Raw genomic sequence first — 27112 nt, 5'->3', positions numbered from 1 at the left:
GACCCTTCGTTAATTGAATCGAGTCCCATGACAGTTACATGAAAAAACACTTTGGTTGGTTTACCTGTGAATAAAAAAAAAACATAATTTTTTCGGATTTGTTTTCAAAACCCTTCGAAATATGAAGTAATAACTTATTTTTTAGGCTGTGATTTATTTTATTTACTTGGAATCTCATATTATAAACTAAGGTCACAAATTAATTAATTAATTAGGTCAGTTTTTTTGTGAATTAATTTTTGAAATCTGAAACATTTTCTTGTTTTAAACAGTACGAATAAAAAACAAAAATGTTTAAAAACCAAAAATTATATTTTGTGAAAATATAACGAAATGTTTTGTTAAAAACATGCTGAAATCTTACATTATTTTTTGTTTTAAAATTTAGCGTTAGCTAAAACAGGGAGTCTTTAACTGGTCAACACATGTATTTAAACCAGCTTTCTTATCAGTAAAAATCTATTTTTGAATTAAGAAGCTAGCATTTTACTGGTGATTTTTGTTTTTTCTACGTTAAACTGTTAACTACTAATACAGGTAGCATTTGGGGAAGGTGGGGTAAGATAGTTCCTTAACTTTAAATGTGATTTTCACCAACTGTGAAAAAAAGTACTGTTTTAAAATGAAACGTGTGTTATTACACGTATCTTTCCTAATTCAAATATAAACTTGGCATAGACTACTTCTAGTTAATGAAAAAATGTGCTTTTTATTGTTGTTGGCCGTTTTATATAAGATGAATAAAAAGGAATCCCCGTAGATGAGGTTAAAAGACTTTCATCTATTGTTTGTTTTGAATTTCGCGCAAAGCTACTCGAGGGCTATCTGCGCTAGCCGCCCCTAATTTAGCAGTGTAAGACTAGAGGGAAGACAGCTAGTCATCACCACCCACCGCCAACTCTTGGGCTACACTTTTACCAACGAACAGTGGGATTGACCACCCTCACATTATAATACCCTACGGCTGAAAGGGTAAGCATGTTTGGTGTGACAGGGACTCGAATCTGCCACCCTCAGCTTATGAGTCGAGTGTCTTAACCACCTGGCCATGCCAGGCCTTTCCATCTATTTCATAATAATTTAAAATAAGTACTTCAACAAGCAACTTCAATTAAATTGCTTAAATCAACATTAAATGCCTCCAGCAGTGCTGGGCAGTTTGTAACTCATACGCAAGTTAAGCATTGTTTAGGATAATGGCACAAATGAACATAGGTAAAACAGTGAAACAAACAACTTGGGACGGAGGCTATGGCCGAAATGTATGCCATTATTCTCGGATAAGACAGAACCGTTGGGAGAAGAGATTACAACCTATTTTAAAACACTCATTATAACAAAAGTGATTAAATTGGACTGTATTATTTTTGCTGCATTTTCAGCTCTCTGCAATTCATTATCGTTTGAAATTAACAAAGAGAAACTCTCTGAAATATATATATATACATACTTTGTACCCATAGAAATTTGTTGTTCGAAATCAAGAAAATGATGTGACGCTTTGAACGTTTACATTCGCGCTTGTCCACCATTGTTTAGACACAGGGTCACGTGAACAATAATTATATGTGTTCTTCTGGATGTGAGAAGCCATGGCTGATAATACTCAAAATCAGTTTTATCGAAAGGGTGCCGTCTTATCCACTTTCTCTTATTACTTATAGCTAAATTCGCGAAATTCCTAAAAAAATATTAATATATGCAAATTGTACTGATAGTGCTTAAAGGTTTGTGTGATATTACACTCAAAAGTATATTAATTACTCACTAAATAACTTCATGACCGAAAAACATCGACCACATATGGTACACTGTTGAAGAGTTTCGTATACTATTCTTACTTGAGATTTATAAAGGCCAGCGAGAGAGCTTTGTTAAAATTATTATCAGTCGTATTGTGAAGTACTGTATCAGAACCAATCGATATATATATAGGTTACATTTCGTTGGCGTAGGGGGATATGCACTTTCATGACTTGCAAGTATTATCTTTCCAAAGATATGTTTTAAACTTTGTGGGAAGCTTAACTTATCTTACGTTTCGGTTTGTTTTTTTTAGGTGAAATTTGTATTTAACCCATTAATATTTTGTTATCTCAAGTTGCGAGAAACCGTTATACTCTTCCAAAACCTGTGAGATTAACTCGTATTATTTGATAATAATTGTTCGTACCGTCTTTTTTTGGAGGCCTCATTTTGTCGTACGCCTTGACACCATCTGGTAACAAGTCATTAAAAGTTAACGACCCACAGGTAAAATTGAAGCTGAAATAAAATGACAATTTTTTTTTCGTATTTAAAAAATTAATAATAATAATTAGAAATAATAACTCAGTATTACGTTTTAACTTCACCACATTTTGTTTTATTGAATCTAATCCTTGGTCTTGTGCCCTAACCACTTCTCGTTATTTCGATCTTTACAGATAATTAACTTAGTTATCTGAATATTGATCATTGATAATAAGTAATGTATTATTAACTTTGAAATCAATTGAGATATAAAGTTTTATTTGACTGATTATTTTAATTATATAGTCATTAGCTGATATTTGATAGAAATATTTTTATAAATATTTCTGTGGCTTTTTACCGTCTTTCTATAGTTTTACACATCAGGAATTTAGAAGGCTAACTGTTCAGAGATGAAACTAATATGTTTATATATAAGAAAATATAACCCAGAGTGAGGCAACAATGTGCTTATTCATTGTATCTAAGGTTATTTTAAATCGAATTATATCTGTTGTTTTTCCTTATAAACACTTCTAATAACCATTATTTTGAAATTTTTTGTTCATCTTTTTAAGAGAAATAACCTCATAGTTTTTGCATTTATAGTTCTTCAATTGTTAATTTATAAAAAAAGAAGACATATTAGTAGGTTTGATATATAACCTTTGTAAACGAAGTATATTGATTTGCTAAACATTTTAACGAATATAATCCTTACCATTCTGTAAGACACACAATGATAAAAAATGTAGAGGTTCCATAACGCCCATAGGATCGAATATCAAATTCACAGAAAAGCCACATGCTTAAACCTAGAAAAAAGAAATAGACGTACCTATGAATATTAGGTGTATTTATAAAGACGTGTGCAAAAAAGATAAAATTAAAGCTGAACAACTCAGAAGGTATAGTATAGCGCATGTTTTAAATATTTTAATAAATTTACCTTAAGTAACGTTTTAATCGCAGCTTAGGAAAAACAATTAATTTTTGTTCCCTTTGAGAGTAATTTCCACCCATAAGGTTTCCAACAAGACCACAGTAGAACTAAGTGTATATGTTGGCCAGGTGGTTAAGGCGCTCGACTCGTAATTTGAGGGTCACGGGTTCGAATCCCCGTCACACCCAACTTGCTCGCCATTTTAGCCTTGGGGGCGTTAAAAATTTGACGATCAATCCATAAGAGGGAAGGCAAGTAGTCACAGCCAATTCGTGGGCTACTCTTTTACCAACAAATAGTGGGATTGACCGTCACATTATAACATCCCACGATTAAAAGGCGAGCATGTTTCATGTGACGAGGATTCGAACCCGCCTCGGATTACGAGTCGAATGCCCTAATCATCTGGCCATGCTGGAATCTTAGAGTGTTCGACTTGCAAACTGCGGGTCAGAGTTCCGATTCCTATCAGCAAACATACTTGCCTTGTCAGTCGTGAGGGCATTGTTATGTAACGGCAATCTTTTATTCGTTTTAAAGATAGTCAAGAGTTGACAGTGACTAGCTGTCTTCGTCTAGTCTATCACTTTTAAATAAGGAGAAGTTAGAGTATACAAGAGTTCTGTGCAAAATTCAATAAACAAACAACCTTCTGCTTGATGTTTTTCATAATGTTAAACACTAGAACAGTATTCTAAGTTGAGTTAGTAAGTAAAACAAGCATGCTCAGAGTAGTTTAAAACTGAAACATTGTCGGGTCTCCAAAAGTATGAAATTTTAGTCGCTTTACACCAGAGTCGCATTTTGCAAGAATTAACAAGAGAACGTGGTGTTCAGTTATTGGCAGCTTTTTCGAAGAAGCATGAGAAGCAAAGAGAATTGTGGAATAAAGTGAAATGGTTCTTGTGTTGTGAAATAGTTTTAGTGTTGTGAAATGGTTTTTGTGTTGTGAAATGGTTCTTGTGTTGTGAAATGGTTTTTGTGTTGTGAAATGGTTCTTGTGTTGTGAAATGGTTCTTGTGTTGTGAAATGGTTTTTGTGTTGTGAAATGGTTCTTGTGTTGTGAAATTTTCTTGTGTTGTGAAATGGTTTTGTGTTGTGAAATGGTTCTTGTGTTGTGAAATGGTTCTTGTGTTGTGAAATGGTTTTTGTGTTGTGAAATGGTTCTTGTGTTGTGAAATTTTTCTTGTGTTGTGAAATGGTTCTTGTGTTGTGAAATGGTTTTGTGTTGTGAAATGGTTCTTGTGTTGTGGAATAGTTTTAGTGTTGTGAAATGGTTTTTGTGTTGTGAAATGGTTCTTGTGTTGTGAAATGGTTCTTGTGTTGTGAAATGGTTTTTGTGTTGTGAAATGGTTCTTGTGTTGTGAAATTTTTCTTGTGTTGTGAAATGGTTTTTGTGTTGTGAAATGGTTCTTGTGTTGTGAAATGGTTCTTGTGTTGTGAAATGGTTTTTGTGTTGTGAAATGGTTCTTGTGTTGTGAAATTTTTCTTGTGTTGTGAAATGGTTCTTGTGTTGTGAAATGGTTTTGTGTTGTGAAATGGTTCTTGTGTTGTGGAATAGTTTTAGTGTTGTGAAATGGTTTTTGTGTTGTGAAATGGTTATTGTGTTGTGAAATGGTTCTTGTGTTGTGAAATAGTTTTAGTGTTGTGAAATGGTTTTTGTGTTGTGAAATGGTTATTGTGTTGTGAAATGGTTTTTGTGTTGTGAAATTGTTCTTGTGTTGTGAAATGGTTCTTAGTTACAAATTTCCAAAAGGTTGATATCTTTCATGTGAAGGGCGACCAGCATTTCCACGCTTGACCATGCCGGGCGCTAAAACATACGATTACCATGTGATTACATACACTCTTGTCCTCTTTCCTATACATAACTGGTATCTTCCGTCTGTTTTAACAAGGATTTTTGTAATAATTAAAACGATTTACAGTGGATTTTTTCATTTATTTTTCACAGGCGTTGATACGTTGCGAGTGCACTTTGGTGTCTTCTATCACGTGACTCTCTCCTGCTTTCCTGTTCGAATCCATCTAGCTTGACGTTGTAATGATATGGTATCACACACATAATGCCGTGCTTGATCTCGTCTTAAGAACTCCCTTCTTGAGAGGCTTTTATATAACAGCAAAGTTCCGAAAATTAGGAACGGGCATGTATAAGAAGTGCATAGTAGAAAGAGTTGGATCAGTTTCGTATAGCCCAGGAAATTATGATAAATGGAGTTTGACCAACATTTTACTTTTATGATTATCGTTATATAATATTTAAGACTAAGTTTTGTTATGTTTGTTTGTTTTTAATTTCGCGCAGAGTTACACGAGGGCTATCTGCGCTAGCCGTTCCTAATTTAGCAGTGTAAGACTAGAGGGAAGGCAGCTAGTCATCACCACCCACCGCCAACTCTTGGACTACTCTTTTACCAACGAACAGTGGGATTGACCGTCACATTATAACGTCCCCACGGCTGAAAGAGCTAGTATGTTTGGAGCGACGGGGAATCGAACCCGCGACCCTAGAACTATGTTAAACAGGTGTTATATCAATCATATTCGGTGTGAAAATATTCTATTCTAGAGCAACCTACTTGTCATAACTTTAAAGAAAAGATTAGTATTGTGAAATAATCAACGTTTGTAAACTGCCTGTCGATGACATATTTATAAGCTGATGTGCTAAAATATTCCAGAAGTCTAGGGCATTGAATTTCCTGTCGATAGGACGTTGCATTTCCTGTCGATAGGACGTTGCATTTCCTGTCGACAGGATGTTGCATTTCCTGTCGACAGGACGTTGCATTTCCTGTCGATAGGACATAAAACATTACAACTTCTTAATTTCTGTGCTTGTTCTTCGATTTTTGGGTGAAACAAATTATTAAGTGTGTAACAACAATCATAAAATTATTATATTAAGACTAGCTTTCGTTGTAGAAACACTAATTAATAACACTGTTAAAAATATTGCTTCGTATGTTAAAAAATCAAAGTTATCCATAAATCAATCTGGCTTCTCCCTAAAGTTTTTAAAATACACACATATGATCGATATTGAGAGGAAGTTCTATTATGAACGTTTTTTTATTTGAAGAGAACACGTTCTTTGTTCAGATTCGATCTCTTCACAATCGCTGATGCAGTATTCACCAAACAGGAACAGTACGTGACGTTTTATATAATAATGGTTTCTTGTAAAATAACATGCCCGGAGGACAGTCTCACGATTCTACGACGTATCCCGCACAAGAGATAAGAAAGATAGAACCTCAGCTCATCGGTTGAAAATCCTGTTCACATTTACATTGAAAGAATAGGACGGTACATAGTTAGCTTTGGTGTAGAAACTTCACTATAATTTCACCTTGAATTCAAATAAAGGTTCTTTCCCAGCACTATTATTTTCGAGTGTGTCTGTACATAAGGATGTTTTATGGCTAAATCAAAAACCGTGTTACGTAATGCAAAAGTATAAACCAGTTATTTAAGTTGAATTAAAAAAAAACAGATATAAAAATGCATTATTTTTATAACGCTCTGAAACAGGTAAAATAATCCATTTTCCCATGAAGATGTCACTAAAAGTCAATCTCCTTATGGAATGATATTCGAAGTTTTGTTTTGGCCTTGGCTAATTTGACGTGGTCGTCATTGAATAGCGTTGTTCAAACGAGAAATTCTGCAGAATGGCGAGATCAGTCTTAGATCTTAAACCACTGAGAAAATATCCACAGCAAAAGATTTCCTAGAGACACTGCATTGTCGAATGATCTAGGATTCGAATAAAAATAGGTGATAACCGTTGGCTTGTGTGCCTGTGGCTTCACGCTATTTACTGTACGGGGACACACGCATTTTAAGAGAAATAATGTGTCACAAAATTCTTACCACGCGTCATAAAGTTCTCCACATAAAAGAAATATACATTATAATTGTTGTTTTGTGATAAGAAAAAAATTGCAGTAAACTGGCATGCTCTCCACATATTCATCAATATAAACAGCCGGAGACGTTACTACGAGTACATCAAGAGTGCAAGATTGTTAAATATAGTGTGTATTTCTAGCATTGTTTGTTATAAGTAACTTTCCTGGCACAGTGTCTGCGGACTCACATCGTTAAAAATCACGTTTCGATACCCGTGTAGATTTGTGCTTAATTGTAAACAAACAAACCTTTTTAATTATTGGCGTTTCTTTATTTCTATCGGAAGGCATTCCAAGAGGATCATAAATAATGCGAAAAGTTTGGTCTGATTCTATTTAAATGTACGAAAATCCAGATCTTCATTATAAAATGTTTTGTTAAAAAACTTCGTACCCTTTGGTATCTGCCACATTAAAGTATACTAATTTGACTTAAAACAGGTATTTTTTTTTATTCAGTACTTTCAAACTTTGATTGATTGCTTGGAATTAAGCTCAAAGTTACACAATCTTGTTCCCTGCCCACTATGGGTATCGAAATCCGGTTTCTAGTGGTGTGAGTCCACGGATATGCCGCTGTTCCACTGGGGGGGGGACTTTGAAAAATGTCATTCGCTGGTACAGAGTATGTCTACGCATCTACAACGCTAAAATCAGGAGTTCGATTCCCCTCGGTGGACTCAGCAGATAATTCAATGTGGGTTTACTATAAGAAAATACACACACACACATACAAACACTTTGAAAGATAGCTCATAATGTGCAATGATGTCTTAAGCAGATTAGTCTTTCAATCTAGAAGACCCCAGGATCGAATCCTGGCTACTCCAACCACAGTTCTTCTCTGCACTTTATTGAAAGAGTTACAGATTATCAACCGAAACTCAGGATATACATAATTAGTATATAATAAACAGGTTCCCTGGGGTCAGTAGTAGGTTTTAACATAATGTTAAAATCCGGGGTTCGATTCCCCGCAGTGGACAGAGTGCAGATAGCACATTATGTATCTTTGCGCTAAAAGTACAACAATAACATAGCAGTCTAGTAAACAATAAAGATTTACAATTAATAACTAGAGTTATGTAATCATTTAGGCTATTGACCACGAAAACAACTTTAAACGTTATTTTTTGTATTACTAAAATAAATTTTGTTCATTTTGAATTTTCGCGCAAAGCTACACGAGGGCTATCTGCTCTAGCCGTTCGGTGTGACTGGAATTCTAACCCGCGACCCTCGGATTAGGAATCGAGCTCCCTAACCATCTGGTCATGCCGGGCCACTAAAAGAAATATTCGTACGTTCATTAATAATTTTATCTTATGATAATTAGTTAGAAGTTAGGTTTCAAAAGGATAATAATCATGTTATCACGTGATTTGTTAAAGAAAGGAAATTATTATTAGCTACGCAACTTAAAGTTGTTCTTGCTTTAGATAAATTCATAATAGAAGTTATTCGAAAATAAAACAGACACATTGTATAGAAATACAGTGATAGACACAAAGTGAATAAAAACAGTGTCTGCGGAAACAATGAGCAAAGGAAAAATACGTATAACAACAGTCTGCACAAAAACACTGCCCTTAAAACGCGTATGAAAATAGCATGTGTTGAAAAGGGTGCATAGAAACATTATAGAAAGAGCTGTCCTTAGAAAAACGTACGGGTAGAAACAGTGTGTATACAAACAGAAAGGTGATGTGTATACAACACTGGACTTAGAAACAGAGTGCAAATAAATAGAAAACGTGTGCTTGGAAACATTGGTTACACAAACAGTATGTACATAAACATTGTGCATACGTCGTAGATGGAAACAGTGTTTGCCTTGGTGACTCAGCAGTAAGAACGAGAGCTTACAGCACTAAAATTCGGGTTTCGATTTCCGCCTTTTTCCAGCTTTGCACCTAAAGTGATGAGGAACCAGTAGATGGTGGAATGGGTGCTTAAGGACATTTAGAATCTGCTTTAAAAGAGAAAAAAATGAACAAAACATCTAAGAATAACTGAAATAACTAGGGTTGGTTTCAAACCTTAATTAAGATACTCTGTGTGAGTTGATACTTGAAGTACGCGAATTCCCACGTGCTCCATAAATTTAATTTTACTAGATTTGCAATGAGCTGTTGATGCGAAATTTAGTCTGTATTACCAAAACAACAGTTGTAGAATACGGGTTCTCAAACCTTTATGGTTTCTCCCCGAGCTGTTGATGCGAAATTTAGTCTGTATTATCAAAACAACAGTTGTAGAATACGGGTTCTCAAACCTTTATGGTTTCTCCCCCCCCCCCGAGCTGTTGATGCGAAATTTAGTCTGTATTACCAAAACAACAGTTGTAGAATACGGGTTCTCAAACCTTTATGGTTTCTTCTCCCTTTAAAATATTTGAGGCCGTAACAAATCCTTCCTCCAACACAAAGTGACAGCAAATTATTGTGCAAAGTTTAAAATACCTCTTTCTTTTTGTTGTTTTGTAACCACATGGCCACCCTACAATAGTCTAAAGAAACCCTCTTGACTCAGCGCCCTCACTTTGAGAAACACTCAGGTTGGGTGGGGGTTCTGATTCATTGGAGTCGTAAAATGAAATAAAATGACAAATAATTTTAACCTTCATTTGACCTCTGTGTTCTTTTACAGGTTTATATGTTTTGAATGGTTCGCGACCAGGGTTCTCTCATATACAGAACTTATTATTATAATATTTCTTTGTATCTGTTATTCCTGCGACCCGGCATTGCCAGGTGGTTAAGACATTCGTAATCCGAGGGTCGCGGGTTCGAATCCCCGTCACATCAAATATGCTCGACCTCTCAGCCGTTGGGGCGTTATAATATGACGGTCAATTCCACTATGCTTTGGTAAAAGAGTAACCCAAGAGTTGGTGGTGGGTGGTGATGATTAGCTTCCTTCCCTCTGGTCTTACACTGCTAAATTAGGGACGGTTAGCGCAGTTTAATGTAGCTTTGCGCGAAATGTAAAACAAACTATTTTTCCATAAATATAACATAAATAAATGTTTACAAGCTGAACTAACCTGATTCACTTCTAGCTTCGGTTTATGAATGAGTAGGCTTTCTTTTATATAGAGACAATGTTCGTCAAACTTAAATAGTATAACAGAACTTATGAACTATTATTTACCTTACAAGTTGAACCAAAATACCTGCCTTTTTATTAATCTTTATGTACAACAGTATTTAAAAGTTAATTAATTTACAAACAGTTTTCCAAGTTTAATTTTTCTCAGCATGAATTTAAGAAATCATTATGTACACAACCAGAGACCGACTTGTTTCCTGTTAGTAAATGCGAGAGATTTCCACTTAACTAGGAAATATGCTGACTGAACGAGTATGGTTGACTACTTCCTATTGAATTATCGATGGTAAAATTAGATCAGAAGTCCCTCACGTGGTCATTAAAGTTTGAAGACATACTCTTACTGAGTTACTATAAGTATGACATAAGGTAGGTGCTTCGTCAACAAATAACTGAGCATTGAGCGAGTAATGTTTAGTTATTGATCCATGTAATATTGGCATGAAGAACTGATGTAAATCTGATATCCATATAGCACGATTAATTTCACACTCAGTTCCTGCTAAGAAAGTGTATTTGTAAAATCGATGTATGTTAGCTCAAGTGATGGTTTGTGTTTTAAAATCTAAAAAGTTCTGGACAGTTAAACATTGAGCACATTTTATGTTTCGAATGAACAGTTTTATGGTAGAAACTGATATTAAGCACTATGCTGGTCTTTGTGCATATTTAATATTCAATATAGGGGTTAGCAACGATTTGTAGAGGCCATGGCTCCAAAAATAACGCGTGTGGTACTTAGGTATTTGGTTTAGAACAAAGTTCTGGCTTAGACTGTTGAGGTACTATCAGGGATATCCTTACTTTGTGGTGGATTATGTCGCAACTCTATATGACGAAACAAGTCCACATAGTAATGTTACAACAGAATTAAGACAAGCTGGTCCAAATAGTTACAGATGTTGGATGATTCAACGTTACTCCTGTGATTGGCATTTTTCTTCAACATGGCGGCTCACGTAAATATCACTTTAGCATGTTGAGATTGGAAAGGAAGAATTGCCACTCCACAGAACCTGGCCAACAGTACATATATTTCTTCAATGTCTCAAAACTTCACAGAACCTGGTCAACAGTACATATATTTCTTTAATGTCTCAAAACTTCACAGAACCTGGTCAACAGTACATATATTTCTTCAATGTCTCAAAACTCCACAGAACCTGGTCAACAGTACATATATTTCTTCAATGTCTCAAAACTCCACAGAACCTGGCCAACAGTACATATATTTCTTCAATGTCTCAAAACTCCACAGAACCTGGTCAACAGTACATATATTTCTTCAATGTCTCAAAACTCCACAGAACCTGGCCAACAGTACATATATTTCTTCAATGTCTCAAAACTCCACAGAACCTGGCCAACAGTACATATATTTCTTCAATGTCTCAAAACTCCACAGAACCTAGTCAACAGTACATATATTTCTTCAATGTCTCAAAACTCCACAGAACCTGGTCAACAGTACATATATTTCTTCAATGTCTCAAAACTCCACTGAACCTGGTCAACAGTACATATATTTCTTCAATGTCTCAAAACTATAGGAAAAGGAACTGGGTGAACGAAAAGTGATACGAAATGGTTTTACACGGAAGTGAATGATTTAGCAACATTTCCTTGTGCCACGAATCGTATGTTTGCAAATAGCCTGAGAAATAGAGAAATCAAGAACAACAATAGAAAAGACATCGAGCATTTGTTAGATGATGCAAGACATTTTACAGCTATATTATATGATATGTTTGATTGTGGTTTGATAAATCAGTATGGATAGACCTTACTAAGTCCACTATTTGAAAAACAAAAATTGTTGCAATCTCTGGTTATGAAGAGAGGCGTATTAAACGTGAATGAGAAATATATACGGTAAAAATATCACTTACGCCTCAATTATCCGTAAAATTCATAAATGCATAATATATTTTGAGAGTTTTCTGTCACTTGGATTGAATTATGACACCGGACTTCACTGCTAGAAACCGGGTTTTAATGCCCGTGGTGGACATAGTACCGATCGCTCATTTGTGCAGCTTTGTTATTGGCAACAAATAATGCCCTCTTGTGATATCTACTCTAAGTTTAGTTTGTTTGTTTTGAATTTCGCACAGAGCTAGCAAAACGAGAGGGGAGGTAGCTTGTTATCACAACCTCCGCCAAATTTTGGGCTACTCGTTTACCAACGAATCGTAGGATTGACCGTAATATTATAACACCCCTCGACTGAAAGAGCGAACATGTTTGGTGTGCCGTAACCGCCTTGCTATGCTTGCCATCCTATTCCAAATGGTATTAGAATTCAAAAAACAGTCACATAAATATTATTTGTTTAGTTTCAACATTTTTATTTTTGGTTTATAAATTGTGTTATAGAATTACCCTAACTTACACATTCGAAAACTTTTGTTGAAGTGTTTAAAAATACTTTATCATGTTTAGGATTCACGTTTGTTTCGAGTGAAAACAATATGATAATTAATGTTTATTTTCTATCAGTTAGTTCTTCATTTCAATCGTAATAAATATTACGCATTCCGTATTTTAAAGAACAGTTAGTAGTAAAAGTACTACATACAATAGAGAGTTCTGAGCTAAAACTAGGCACAAACCTATTGCACATGCACTCTTTTAACGTTATTGTACAAAAACAATATTCTCCACGGAAACTGAAAACAATGACAAACAAAATCTTTCTTTTGCTTTTCCACTTGGTTGCTTGTTTAGAATTAAGCACAAAGCTACGCAATGGGCTAACTGCGCTTTGCTCATCACGGGTATTGAAACCAGGATTTTAGCGCTGTGCAACTGGGGGGAACATTTCTATTTGATAAAATTAGTTTGTCTTTATTGTTGTGCAGTGTATAGATATAATGCTGACTTTTTATATGCGATATGACTAACCAACTTTTTTATGTTTCAGCATTAGGGTATGCTGGTAGAGCAGTGGTAGGTTTACTGACTTACAACGCTAAAATCAGAGGTTCGATACCTTGCAGCAAATAAAAAAGATAGCCCAATGTAGGTTTGTTATGAGACAAATAAAGAAATGAGCAAAATCATGTGATTCCCGCCACAAATCAGGTTTTGATACATTTAGAGGGCGTAGTACGGATAGCCTGTCGTATAGCGTTGCCCTTAACAAGAAACAAGCAATATCAGGTCGGTGTATTTGGAGAGATGGAAATAAATGTAAGTCGTTTAGCGGACCCGGCATGACCAGGTGGTTACGGCGCTCGACTCGTAACCTGACGGGTTCGAATTCCCATCACATCAAACATGCTCGCCCTTTTGAAGTGTGGGGTCGTTTTAATGTCACAGTCAATTCCACTATTTGTTGGTAAAAGAGTAGTCCAAGAGTTGGCAGTGGGTGGTGATAACTACCTGTCTTCCCTCTAGTCTTACACTGCTAAACTAAAGACGGATAGCGCAGATACCCCTCGTGGATGAAATTCAAAAACAAACAAACAAACCTGCTCTTAGTTTAAAGCAGTAAACCTGTTGGTTGTAAGAAAGAATACTGATGAACAAAAACCTAGCATGTTAATTTTCCAGTCTTATTTCCGATACTTTGTACATAAGTAGTGGATGAAGATATATAACACTTTGGTCAGACGAGATATGTTAACCCATATTATCAATTATTTTTCATAAGAATTAATTTATTTTAAGCAAATTTTGTTTCAAGACATATGGGCCCAAGAGTACCTTTAGGTACTTAACGATCCTTAAATTTACTTAATAGTAACACACACAAACATATATACGTAGCTGGAAATGAAAATATTTCTTAATACAGACATTTTAAGGATATCTTATATGAAAACAGACCTGACTTTACACTTCTGTCTTTATAACATGAAAATAGGCTTACTTTACGAAGTACTTACGGTAAATTATCTTCTCAGTGGTGGTTTTGTTTTACAGATATGAAACTTTGTTGTTACGGTTTGACACCAGGGGAACTAAAGGGCAAATTACAGTAAAAATCTTCGGCAATTCACAATATTTACAAAGATGGAATTGTTCGATGAAAGTCACTTATAATTAAACATAGGATTTGTTGGACCAGGTATGATCACCCTTTAAAGAAATCCGTTTTTGTCATTCAAGTATAGCAGAACCTGAGGTTCGTTCTGATGTCCTCACCCGCGTATTGCATCAACCAATCAGAACTTGTCATTCGAGAGTACTTAAACTATTGATTATTAATTCCCATGGTTCATACTGTACATCAGCGACATTGAAGCATGATAATACTACAACTAGGCCTACAATCACGTGACACTAATGATCTGCAACATTAGAAGAGAGTAAAGCTGTTTAACACAAGAGAGTAAAGCTGTTTAACACAAGAGTTGGACAATTTATTCACGATGAAAAAGAAAAAGGCAGAAATGGACATCGATTGTCCTGCACAGGTAGTAGATAAATGGACATCGATTGTCCTGCACAGGTAGTAGATAACTGGACATCAATTGTCCTGCGCAGGTAGTAGATAACTGGACATCGATTGTCTTGCACATGTAGTAGATAACTGGACATCGATTGTTCTGCACAGGTAGTAGATAACTGGACATCGATTGTCCTGCACAGGTAGTAGATAATTGGGCATCGATTGTCCTGTACAGGTAGTAGATAACTGGACATCGATTGTTCTGCACAGGTAGTAGATAACTGGACATCGATTGTCCTGCACAGGTAGTAGATAATTGGACATCGATTGTCCAATACAGATAGTAGGTAACTGGACATCGATTGTTCTGCACAGGTAGTAGATAAATGGACATCGATTGCCCTGTACAGGTAGTAGATAACTGGACATCGATTGTTCTGCACAGGTAGTAGATAACTGGACATCGATTGTCCTGTACAGGTAGTAGATAACTGGACATCGATTGTTCTGCACAGGTAGTAGATAACTGGACATCGATTGTCCTGCACAGGTAGTAGATAATTGGACATCGATTGTCCTGTACAGGTAGTAGATAAATGGACATCGATTGTCCTGTACAGGTACTAGATAAATGGACATCGATTGTCCTGAACAGGTAGTAGATAAATGGACATCGATTGTCTTGCACAGGTAGTAGGTAACTAGACATCGATTGTCCTGCACAGGTAGTAGATAAATGGACATCGATTGTTCTGTACAGGTAGTAGATAACTGGACATCGATTGTCCTGCACAGGTAGTAGATAATTGGACATCGATTGTCTTGCACAGGTAGTAGGTAACTGGATATCGATTGTCCTGCACAAGTAGTAGATAAATGGACATCGATTGTCCTGCACAGGTAGTAGGTAACTGGACATCGATTGTCCTGTACAGATAGTAGGTAACTGGACATCGATTGTCCTGCACAAGTAGTAGATAAATGGACATCAATTGTCCTGCGCAGGTAGTAGATAAATGGACATCGATTGTCTTGCACAGGTAGTAGGTAACTGGACATCGATTGTCCTGCACAAGTAGTAGATAAATGGACATCAATTGTCCTGCACAGGTAGTAGATAACTGGACATCGATTGCCCTGCACAGGTAGTAGATAATTGGACATCGATTGTCTTGCACAGGTAGTAGATAAATGGACATCGATTCTCCTACACAGGTAGTAGATAATTGGACATCGATTATCCTGTACAGGTAGTAGGTAACTGGACATCGATTGTCCTGCACAAGTAGTAGATAAATGGACATCGATTGTCCTGCACAGGTAGTAGATAAATGGACATCGATTGTCCTGCACAGGTAGTAGGTAACTGGACATCGATTGTCCTGTACAGATAGTAGGTAACTGGACATCGATTGTCCTGCACAAGTAGTAGATAAATGGACATCAATTGTCCTGCGCAGGTAGTAGATAAATGGACATCGATTGTCTTGCACAGGTAGTAGGTAACTGGACATCGATTGTCCTGCACAAGTAGTAGATAAATGGACATCAATTGTCCTGCACAGGTAGTAGATAACTGGACATCGATTGCCCTGCACAGGTAGTAGATAAATGGACATCGATTGTCCTGCACAGGTAGTAGATAATTGGACATCGATTGTCCTACACAGGTAGTAGATTCCAACGAACTGAAGTTCATTGTTTGGAGCTCTCTCCGGACTTATGATGATACAAATCAGGTTTCGATACTGGTAGTGGGCACAGCACAAATAGCCCACGGCTTCTCAGTGGCATAGCGGTAAGAATGGAGCCTACGACGCTAAATATCGGGTTTCGATACTTGTTATGGACATAGTACAGATAACTTATTATGCAGCTTTCTAACAATAAACAATCATTAGCCAACGGTTTCATTAAAGAAGGCTTAACAAAGAACATTTATCGTTAGGGGTACAAGAAAGTTGATGTTTAACGGTTTGTAACACTTTTGTTATTTTTCCGTTAGGGGTACAAGAAAATTGATGTTTAACGGTTTGTAACACTTTTGTTATTTTTACCGTTAGGGGTACAAGAAAATTGATGTTTAACGGTTTGTAACACTTTTGTTATTTTCACCGTTAGGGGTACAAGAAAGTTGATGTTTAATAGTTTGTAACACTTTTGTTATTTTTACCGTTAGGGGTACAAGAAAGTTGATGTTTAACGGTTTGTAACACTTTTGTTATTTTTACTCTTCCTTCTTTGTATTTAATATTTTTATTAATAGAAAATGTAACATAATCTACTCATTGTTAAATAAAAAAGAATTTATTTTTAAAACTGAAAGTCTGATAACACAGAAGGTTTTATAGAATAGTTCGCTGAATCCGAAAATGATATATATTTTTCTCCATTACGTACAGGTTTTTGCACAAAACGTCATATGTTCTTTGAAACAAGTGAATCACTTTCATTGAGATCGGGTCACATTTTGTTGCGTTGAAAGTGTCGACAACCTCTCGCTATAGATTTCTCTAGAGTAATCGAAACGTGAGACTCTCATCCATATTTTTAGAATTCAAACATAGCGAACATAATAACAAAAAAATGTTTATTGTGGTGAACAAAATAACACGATCTAACTAAGGGCTCTTTTCTTCGTCAAAATTTGTAAAAAAAGTCATTTGTGGTAGAAAAAAAATGAATGTTATTTTCGAAATTTGCACAGCTGAATTATGGGAATCCTGTTATTAAAACCCAAAGAACTTTAATAAAGTTTAAATTTGCAAGGCTGGGCTACTGCAGTGACGAATCTAATATTAGTTTGTTTGTTTTTGAATTTCGCGCAAAGCTACTCGAAGGCTATCTGCACTAGCCGTCCCTAATTTAGCAGTGTAAGACTAGAGGGAAGGCAGATAGTCATCACCACTCACCGCTAACTTTTGGGCTACTCTTTTACCAACGATTAGTGGGATTGACCGTAATATTATAACGCCCCTAGGGCTGAAAGGGCGAGCATGGTTGATGCGACCGGGACTCGAACCCGCGCCCCTCAGATGACGAGTTAAACGCCTTAACACACTTGGTCATGCTGGTTCTCTAATATTAGTAATATCTGAACGGAAATAACAACATGTAATTTATTCAGTATACTCAATATTAGTAATATCTGAATGGAAATAACAACGTGTAATTTATTCAGTATACTCAATATCAGTAATATCTGAATGGAAATAACAACGTGTAATTTATTCAGTATACTCAATATCAGTAATATCTGAATGGAAATAACAACGTGTAATTTATTCAGTATACTCAATATTAGTAATATCTGAATGGAAATAACAACGTGTAATTTATTCAGTATACTCAATATCAGTAATATCTGAATGGAAATAACAACGTGTAATTTATTCGAGTATACTCAATATTAGTAATATCTGAATGGAAATAACAACGTGTAATGTATTCAGTATACTCAATGTCAGTAATATCTGAATGGAAATAACAACGTGTAATTTATTCAGTATACTCAATATCAGTAATATCTGAATGGAAATAACAACGTGTAATTTATTCAGTATACTCAATATTAGTAATATCTGAATGGAAATAACAACGTATAATTTATTCAGTATACTCAATATTAGTAATATCTGAATGGAAATAACAACCTGTAATTTATTCAGTATACTCAATATTAGTAATATCTGAACGGAAATAACAACGTGTAATTTATTCAGTATACTCAATATTAGTAATATCTGAACGGAAATAACAACGTGTAATTTATTCAGTATACTCAATATTAGTAATATCTGAACGGAAATAACAACGTGTAATTTATTCAGTATACTCAATATTAGTAATATCTGAACGGAAATAACAACCTGTAATTTATTCAGTATACTCAATATTAGTAATATCTGAACGGAAATAACAACATGTAATTTATTCAGTATACTCAATATTAGTAATATCTGAATGGAAATAACAACGTGTAATTTATTCAGTATACTCAATATCAGTAATATCTGAATGGAAATAACAACGTGTAATTTATTCAGTATACTCAATATTAGTAATATCTGAATGGAAATAACAACGTGTAATTTATTCAGTATACTCAATATCAGCAATATCTGAATGGAAATAACAACGTGTAATTTATTCAGTATACTCAATATTAGTAATATCTGAATGGAAATAACAACGTGTAATGTATTCAGTATACTCAATGTCAGTAATATCCGAATTGAAATAACAACGTGTAATTTATTCAGTATACTCAATATTAGTAATATCTGAATGGAAATAACAACGTGTAATTTATTCAGTATACTCAATATTAGTAATATCTGAACGGAAATAACAACATGTAATTTATTCAGTATACTCAATATTAGTAATATCTGAATGGAAATAACAACGTGTAATGTATTCAGTATACTCAATGTCAGTAACATCTGAATGGAAATAACAACGTGTAATTTATTCAGTATACTCAATATTAGTAATATCTGAATGGAAATAACAACCTGTAATTTATTCAGTATACTCAATATCAGTAACATCTGAATGGAAATAACAACGTATAATTTATTCAGTATACTCAATATTAGTAATATCTGAACGGAAATAACAACGTGTAATTTATTCAGTATACTCAATATTAGTAATATCTGAATGGAAATAACAACGTGTAATTTATTCAGTATACTCAATATTAGTAATATCTGAACGGAAATAACAACCTGTAATTTATTCACTATACTCTTAGTGAAGAAAGTTTACTTTTTATATTTTTTCTCAATCTTTGGATGACAGAAGAACCGTAGTTTAACAACAAACACTTATCTGTAACTAAAACTGCTATAAAACGGAAAAAATACACTTGTGGCGAAATAAACCTTTGATGGATGAGAAGAAATTTTTTAACCCTTTGGCTTCATTTTCAAGGCTTATTTTTTTGAATTTCGCGCACAGTTACCCGACGACTGTCTGCGCCAACCGTCCCTAATTTAGAAATGTAAGGGAAAGCAGTTAGTCAACAACACCAACCGTCAACTCTTGGGCTACTCTTTTACCAACGAATAGTGGGATTGATCGTAATTTTATAACGCCCCCACGGCTGAACGGTCGAGAATGCTCAGTGCGACGGGGGATTCGAATCCGCAACCCTCAGATTACGAGTCGAACGCCCTGACCAAGGTGATATTAAAACCATTTCCATGGGAAACTGTTATTTTACTTCGTAGCATTTTTTAAACTTACTTATTATTCTAAAATTATAAGACAGTCCAAAAGTTAATTATCAATAACAAACAGACCTTCGGTAGAACAAAAATTCTGAGGCTCAATTCCTTGCAGTAGACAAAGCACAGACATTTACTAAAATTGGAACAGTTTCTTTACTGTTTGCACATGCACATCAACATACCACACAGGAAACCTGTGTCTATTGAATATTAATTTACGTTATTTGTTTTGAATGTGTTTGTCCACGAACTCACACTATAGTTTTGAAACTAGTGGGATCATATTTGGCAGACAGATCCGGAAAGGCTCATTAGATCTCGGGGGTCCCATATTTAAAACTGTTCGTACCTCCACTCTTAAGCTAGTAGAATCAATTATGACACGCGTGATCACGAGCGGATGTACTAACAAGGTGTGCTCACAGGTATGAACCTGATCAGGTATCACGAACGGGTGTCCTAACAAGGTGTGCTCACAGGTATGAACCTGATCAGGTACTACGAGTGAGTGTCCTAACAAGGTGTGCTCACGGGTATGAACCTGATCAGGTACTACGAGTGAGTGTCCTAACAAGGTGTGCTCACAGGTATGAACCTGATCAGGTACTACGAGTGAGTGTCCTAACAAGGTGTGCTCACAGGTATGAACCTGGTCAGGTACTACGAGTGAGTGTCCTAATGAAATTTGTTTGTGGGTGTGGAGGCGATGTGGTATCACGTGCAGGTGTCCAAACCAACCCCCTTCCCCAAAAAAAGTTTATTTTTTACTTACAAGTTAGTAAGTATATTAATAATACGTAAACATTGTTGAGAAGTTAACCAGCATGGTTAATATTATGATGACAGTAAAAGTACGCAATAAATATATATATTATAATATTTACCATGTTTATAAAAACTACGTGTGTTGTTCTAATCTTTTGACGGCCCGGTATGGCCAGGTGGTTAAGGCGCTCGATTCGCAATCTGAGGGTCGCGGGTTCGAATAGCCGTCACACCTAACGTGCTCGCTCTTTCAGCCGTGGGGGCGTTATTTGTGACGGTCAATCCTACTATTCGTTTGTAAAAGAGTAGCCCAAGAGTTGGCAGTGGGGGTGATGACTAGCTGCCTTCCCTCTTGTCTTACACTACTAAATTAGGGACGGCTAGCGCAGATAGCCCTCGTGTAGCTTTGCGCAAAATTCAAACCAAACTAATTGGATGACAGATATGTATCCGCGGTGTAAAAACCATCCGACGTATTTATGGTTTAACTGTTGTTTTTTTTTATCGGTTTTAGCTATAAATCTCATACAGCGTCTCTTTGTTTTCAAACTTTGTCCTGTTAGAGAACGAAAACGTTATCTGTCGATTTGTATCTGCTATGAAATAATGTATGTGCTATTAATAATAAACACAGAAGTTTCTCTTTATTAATGAATATTACAAATTTATTATTTGATAATTTGGAGAAGAACAATTAATGTGTTGTCACTTTAGTGTTTTGAGTGATTTAACGGAGGGATAACTTTTTATTGGAAATTTCTGTAGTTACTGTTGTAGCGTGTTTGGTTATTTAATTTTTAAAATATCTAATAATTTCACAGTAAGATGGGTGAAATAAGTACCGTAAGTGCAGAGGGCGTTGAATATAAAATATCGTAAATATGTAAACACACTACATCAGGGTGCTGGTACATCCTCTTGAAATGTACGATTACTACAGCAGGGTGCTAGGTTATACAATATTACAAGTATGCTAAGTTGTAGAATATTACATGTATGCTAAATTATACAATATAACAAGTATGCTAGGTCATACAATATTACAAGTATGCTAGGTTATACAATACAACAAGTATGCTAGGTTATACAATATTACAAGTATGCTAGGTCAACAATATTACAAGTATGCTAGGTTATACAATACAACAAGTATGCTAGGTTATACAATATTACACGTATGCTAGGTTATACAATATTACAAGTATGCTAGGTTATACAATACAACAAGTATGCTAGGTTATACAATATTACAAGTGTGGTCACTACATCAAAGTGCAAGGCATTTTGTTCTCGTGAATAAGTTACGATAATTATTCATATAACATAAAGCAGATTGCTATACCTGATCATATTTAAGAACCTACAGGAACAGTTCTCTCATAACACACTGGCGGTATTATGTTTTGTTTCCATTGTTATTTTTAATTGGAAACAATTAAGGTAGAGACTGTATTTTTAGTTTATGAGTAATAATATAATTCCTGGTTTACTAAGATTTTTTTTTCCCAGCGAATATTATTTGTTATTCTGCCCCAAAAAAATCACGACGCCACCAATTACGAGCAAAATCCTTTTTCTCCATGTCACTGTAAAAATATTTCAATAAATGTAAGTCTAGCATTATGAATAAAGTTATTTTTTGTTCAATTTTATTCTATAGTTTTACACTGGTGTTTTTAAGAATTTAGTTCTACAAACATTTATCCAAAAGTAAATCTACCATTGTACACAAAACCTTAGAACACGATTTTACTCTTAGGCCTAGGATCCCTTTACTGGAGTAATATGAGCGCAGATAGCTTTCATATAGCTCTACGCGAATTTCAAATTACCTCCAATTACCTGGAGTAATATGTAGTTACTGTTTAACATATTTATTTTGACAATGTTGTTATATTTCTATAAACATGATTCATATATCTTGTTAATAATATTGTAAAGTAATAATAGTTTTACAATAAATATGACGATATGTGTTACTGACTACTAATAAAGAAGCTTTATTCTAAAGTTACAAGGATGTGGAGGTGGAATGGATAAGAAACTAGAGAAGATTTGTATACTTACTTCCACATTCAACTATTCACAGAGAGGATTCATATACAAGTTACGTGGTAGAATGAGCAACATAGATTTTTCTCCTATCGAATGTTCTCTAGTTAATGATTTTTTTCTATCCCTACATCCCGATAATTTTAGGATAAAATATATACTGCTTATTTCTGGACTTTTTTGTTTACATTTAGCATAACGAGTGGCGCTATCTATCGAACGATATGATCATTGGCCAATATTAAACAGTCGGTATCATTGCGTATATTTTGAGCCATAACTAACCTAAAGCACATACTAAGTACTAGAGAAATTCAACGTTTTAGTGTTAGAGTGGAAGTAGACAAACTGTGGTTTACGAGTTACAGAATGAAAACGAAAATTAGATTCATTCCTCCATAAATATCACTACATGCTGCCTGTTACACGTTAATACAAGTATTGTTTATCTTATTTTAAACACTGCTTTCCTTGTTGCAATCTCATATCTCATTTTAAACACTGCTTTCCTTCTTGCAATCTCATATCTCATTTTAAATACTGCTTTCCTTCTTGCAATGCCATATCTCATTTTAAATACTGCTTTCCTTCTTGCAATCTCATACCTTATTTTAAATACTGCTTTCCTTCTTGCAATCTCATATCTTATTTTAAACACTGCTTTCCTTGTTGCAATCTCATATCTCATTTTAAACACTGCTTTCCTTCTTGCAATGCCATATCTCATTTTAAATACTGCTTTCCTTCTTGCAATTCCATATCTCATTTTAAATACTGCTTTCCTTCTTGCAATCTCATACCTTATTTTAAATACTGCTTTCCTTGTTGCAATCTCATATCTTACTTTAAACACTGCTTTCCTTGTTGCAATCTCATACCTTATTTTAAACACTGCTTTCCTTGTTGCAATCTCATATCTTATATTAAATACTGCTTTCCTTGTTGCAATCTCATATCTCATTTTAAATACTGCTTTCCTTCTTGCAATCTCATACCTTATTTTAAATACTGCTTTCCTTCTTGCAATCTCATATCTTATTTTAAACACTGCTTTCCTTTGTTGCAATCTCATATCTCATTTTAAACACTGCTTTCCTTCTTGCAATGCCATATCTCATTTTAAATACTGCTTTCCTTCTTGCAATTCCATATCTCATTTTAAATACTGCTTTCCTTCTTGCAATCTCATACCTTATTTTAAATACTGCTTTCCTTGTTGCAATCTCATATCTTACTTTAAACACTGCTTTCCTTGTTGCAATTTCATACCTTATTTTAAACACTGCTTTCCTTGTTGCAATCTCATATCTTATTTTAAACACTGCTTTCCTTGTTGCAATCTCATACCTTATTTTAAATACTGCTTTCCTTGTTGCAATCTCATATCTTATTTTAAACACTGCTTTCCTTGTTGCAATCTCATATCTTATTTTAAACACTGCTTTCCTTGTTGCAATCTCATATCTTATTTTAAACACTGCTTTCCTTGTTGCAATCTCATATCTTATTTTAAACACAACTTTCCTTGTCGCGATCTGTTATCTTTAGCAGGTGGTTAATAACATAACAAGACTTAAGAAGAACTAAACTGTATTTTAGATATGTTGTTTTAGTACTACGTAGAAGAACTAGAAGCGAACTTTAACTTATTCCAAGAAACATTGTTTTTTATTTATCATGACCTAGAAATTCTTGTTTTAGAATTTTTCAAAATTCTGTCATATCAGAAAAGTATTGTATAATAATAAAATAAAAACAATTGTTTTTCTAGTTTCGTTTTATATTTGCTAATAGCCATGTAACAGTTAAGCCTAAATACGGCAGAACCTGATTTATTAACAAACAATGAAATAAGTGAGCTGGTTTAATTTGGAAAATTGATTTGTTGTAAATCACACTATTGTCAATAGATGGCGACAAGTATTATATCAAACAAGGTTAATTATTTTGAAACAGACGAGTAAATACTGTTAAACATTTTTTAGACCATTTCTGTTTACAATTTTATGTTTATTGCTTAGCATAAAACTACTTTACTGGGCATTAGTTTAATGTCGATATTGAAACCCGAACATTTTGCCATGCTTAAAAACCATTATCAAGTATTTATCGATAATTGAAAATATTTTTAGATAATTAAATTATTTCTTCAATTTAAAAAAACAACTACATTATCGATTGCTAAAATAATCGCCATGTAATTAATATGTGCAAAGATTGACCTTACTATTGAATCATATTGATCCCTTCTTAAGATTTGACGAAATAAAATTATTTTTCGATTTCAAACCTATTTAACTGAATGTCCCATTAGATACAAACAATAATCGAACAATAGTTTGTTTCTTTTGATTCAGTAATCATATATTGTTGTAATTAATACACATATTGTCATGAGGTACAACTGATATTCGTATTTCGTTATTTAACACAATGAATCTTTAATGTAAAGTTATGCGCATTTTGCGATAAGATGAAGCTGAACGTTGTAAGAAATACCACAATATTTCATTCTATGACAATCACTCCTCAATGTTTTTTTTTTTTTACGTTGGTATAAACGTAGACTCTGTTTAAAAGCTATCATACTAATAAATATACCATTCTTTCTTAGTGCTACGTTTGATAACCTAATGGACTTGAAATGTTTGTGCTCTTGATTCACAGGTAGATGCGTCTTAAGAAAAAACAACAAACGAACGTTCTAACAACTCGCATTTTTCTATCTTCCCGGAATTTTAATTTTCTTGGAAGGTATTTTAGCGATGCATCATGGGTAGTTAGAGATAGAGTTTCGAACAATGTTGGATGGTGTTTTATCTTACGTTAGTATTATATACGGCGTTTTTTCTCTCTCTCGTATATCAATCGTAAAATAATAAATTATTTGATATTATGACGAATTCGAATTCACGAGGTATCTGACAGTAGTGTTTTTTTTTTATGGTAAACTTCCTTGCTTGAAAATTCTTCTCAGGGGACTTTAAAAAAAGTCGAATGAGTAGGAACGTGTAATCGGAAATGTTAAGCCTTCCTCTCTATTTACTGATTCATGATAACAATTTAATATTTGTGAAAAGTTAAATAATGTATGATTAGGCTAACCACGCCAAGTTCCCTTTGAGCTCTATATAATAGTTTTCGAGAGTTACGTTTGTAGCTTTCAAAGGTGTTTTCTTATTTTGCTTATATCTTCCCATAGCTGTTATACAAAACACAAGTAATCACAAGCACACCTAAATTCACCAACAACCGATACTTCTAATACCGAGAAAAAAAAATGGATCAGTTTCTGTAAAATCCATTAATGGGGTAAGGGTTTGTGATTATAACAAGATTATCAAAATCATGTTCGCTTTTTTTTTAAATTTCGAACAAAGCTACACGAAAGCTATATACGATAGCCATCACTAATTTAGCAGTATGAGACTAGAGGGAAGGCAGCTAGTCATCACCACCCACTGCTAGCTTTTGGGCTACTCTTTTACTAACGAATAGTGGGATTGACTGGAACATATAACGCCCCCACGGCTGAAAGGGCAAGAATGTTTGGTGTGACGGAGATTCGAACTCACGATCTTGGGATTACGAGTCGAGTGCTCTAACCACCTGGCCATGTCGGGCTTACATCTTTTGTCTATGCCCAATATGGGTATAAAAAGTACTTTCTAATAATTTAAAGGAATCATGTTCACTACGCCGCAACCGTGCAATATTATTTTAGGTTTAAGAGACTTAGCGAAACCTAGTGGCTAGCGTGTAAAGCATATGAATACGAGATATGTGATTCGTAACTCGCTATCATTAAAACGCGCTCCGCAGTACGTGGTCGTGAGTTTGGTATTAAAAGTACGTTAAATCCCACTTCTCAATCAGAGATGATTATCCCAAAAGTTGGAGGTAGGTGCTATTCATTAGCTGCCTTCTCTCCAGTTTTTCAGGTCAAAATTAGGGACGTTATAATTTTACGTTTACCTTTGCGCGTAACAAACAGTTATAATAAATTAACTCTCAAGTTTCACATTTTGTTGTGCAAAGAAAAATAAAACTCCATATTTTTTTATTCTCCAATTATTATGTTAGAAAACCTTTACGGTGTAAGTAAGACGTAAAATAATATCACTCAGTATAGTCATTGGTTTAGTTAGCACCAATTTTGTTCTCGTTACCTTGTGTCAATGACGGCCCGGCGTGGCCAGGTGGTTAAGGCACGCGACTCGTAATCTGAGGATCGCGGGTTCGAATCCCCGTCACACCAAACATACTCACTCTTTCAGCCGTGAGGGGCGTTATTATGTGACGGTCAATTCCACTATTCGTTGGTAAAAGATTAGCCTAAGAGTTGGCTGCGGGTGGTGATGACTAGCTGCCTTCCCTCTAGTCTTATACTGCTAAATTAGGGACGGCTAGCGCAGATAGCCCTCGAGTAGCTTTGCACGAAATTAAAAAACAAAACAAA

General features: G+C 34.8%; 1 protein-coding gene across 1 annotated transcript in view; it reads right to left on the bottom strand.

Moving 5' to 3' along the window:
* The window catches only part of LOC143257801 (uncharacterized), a 17860-nt gene extending 3565 nt beyond the window's left edge, over positions 1–14295 (bottom strand). Inside the window, exons 1-4 of the mRNA XM_076516833.1 lie at positions 14094–14295; positions 2954–3047; positions 2174–2265; positions 4–64 (exon numbers count right to left, since the gene is read on the bottom strand). Of these exons, the coding sequence (XP_076372948.1) occupies positions 4–64; positions 2174–2265; positions 2954–3039 (239 nt within the window). The 5' untranslated portion in view covers positions 3040–3047; positions 14094–14295. The remainder of the gene's footprint in view (positions 1–3; positions 65–2173; positions 2266–2953; positions 3048–14093) is intronic.
* Between the last annotated feature and the right edge of the window lie 12817 nt (positions 14296–27112).

This window comes from Tachypleus tridentatus, chromosome 7, assembly GCF_004210375.1.
Source record: "Tachypleus tridentatus isolate NWPU-2018 chromosome 7, ASM421037v1, whole genome shotgun sequence".
NCBI classification, from domain to species: Eukaryota; Metazoa; Arthropoda; class Merostomata; order Xiphosura; family Limulidae; genus Tachypleus; species Tachypleus tridentatus.
This window is presented reverse-complemented; position numbering and strand designations above follow the sequence as displayed.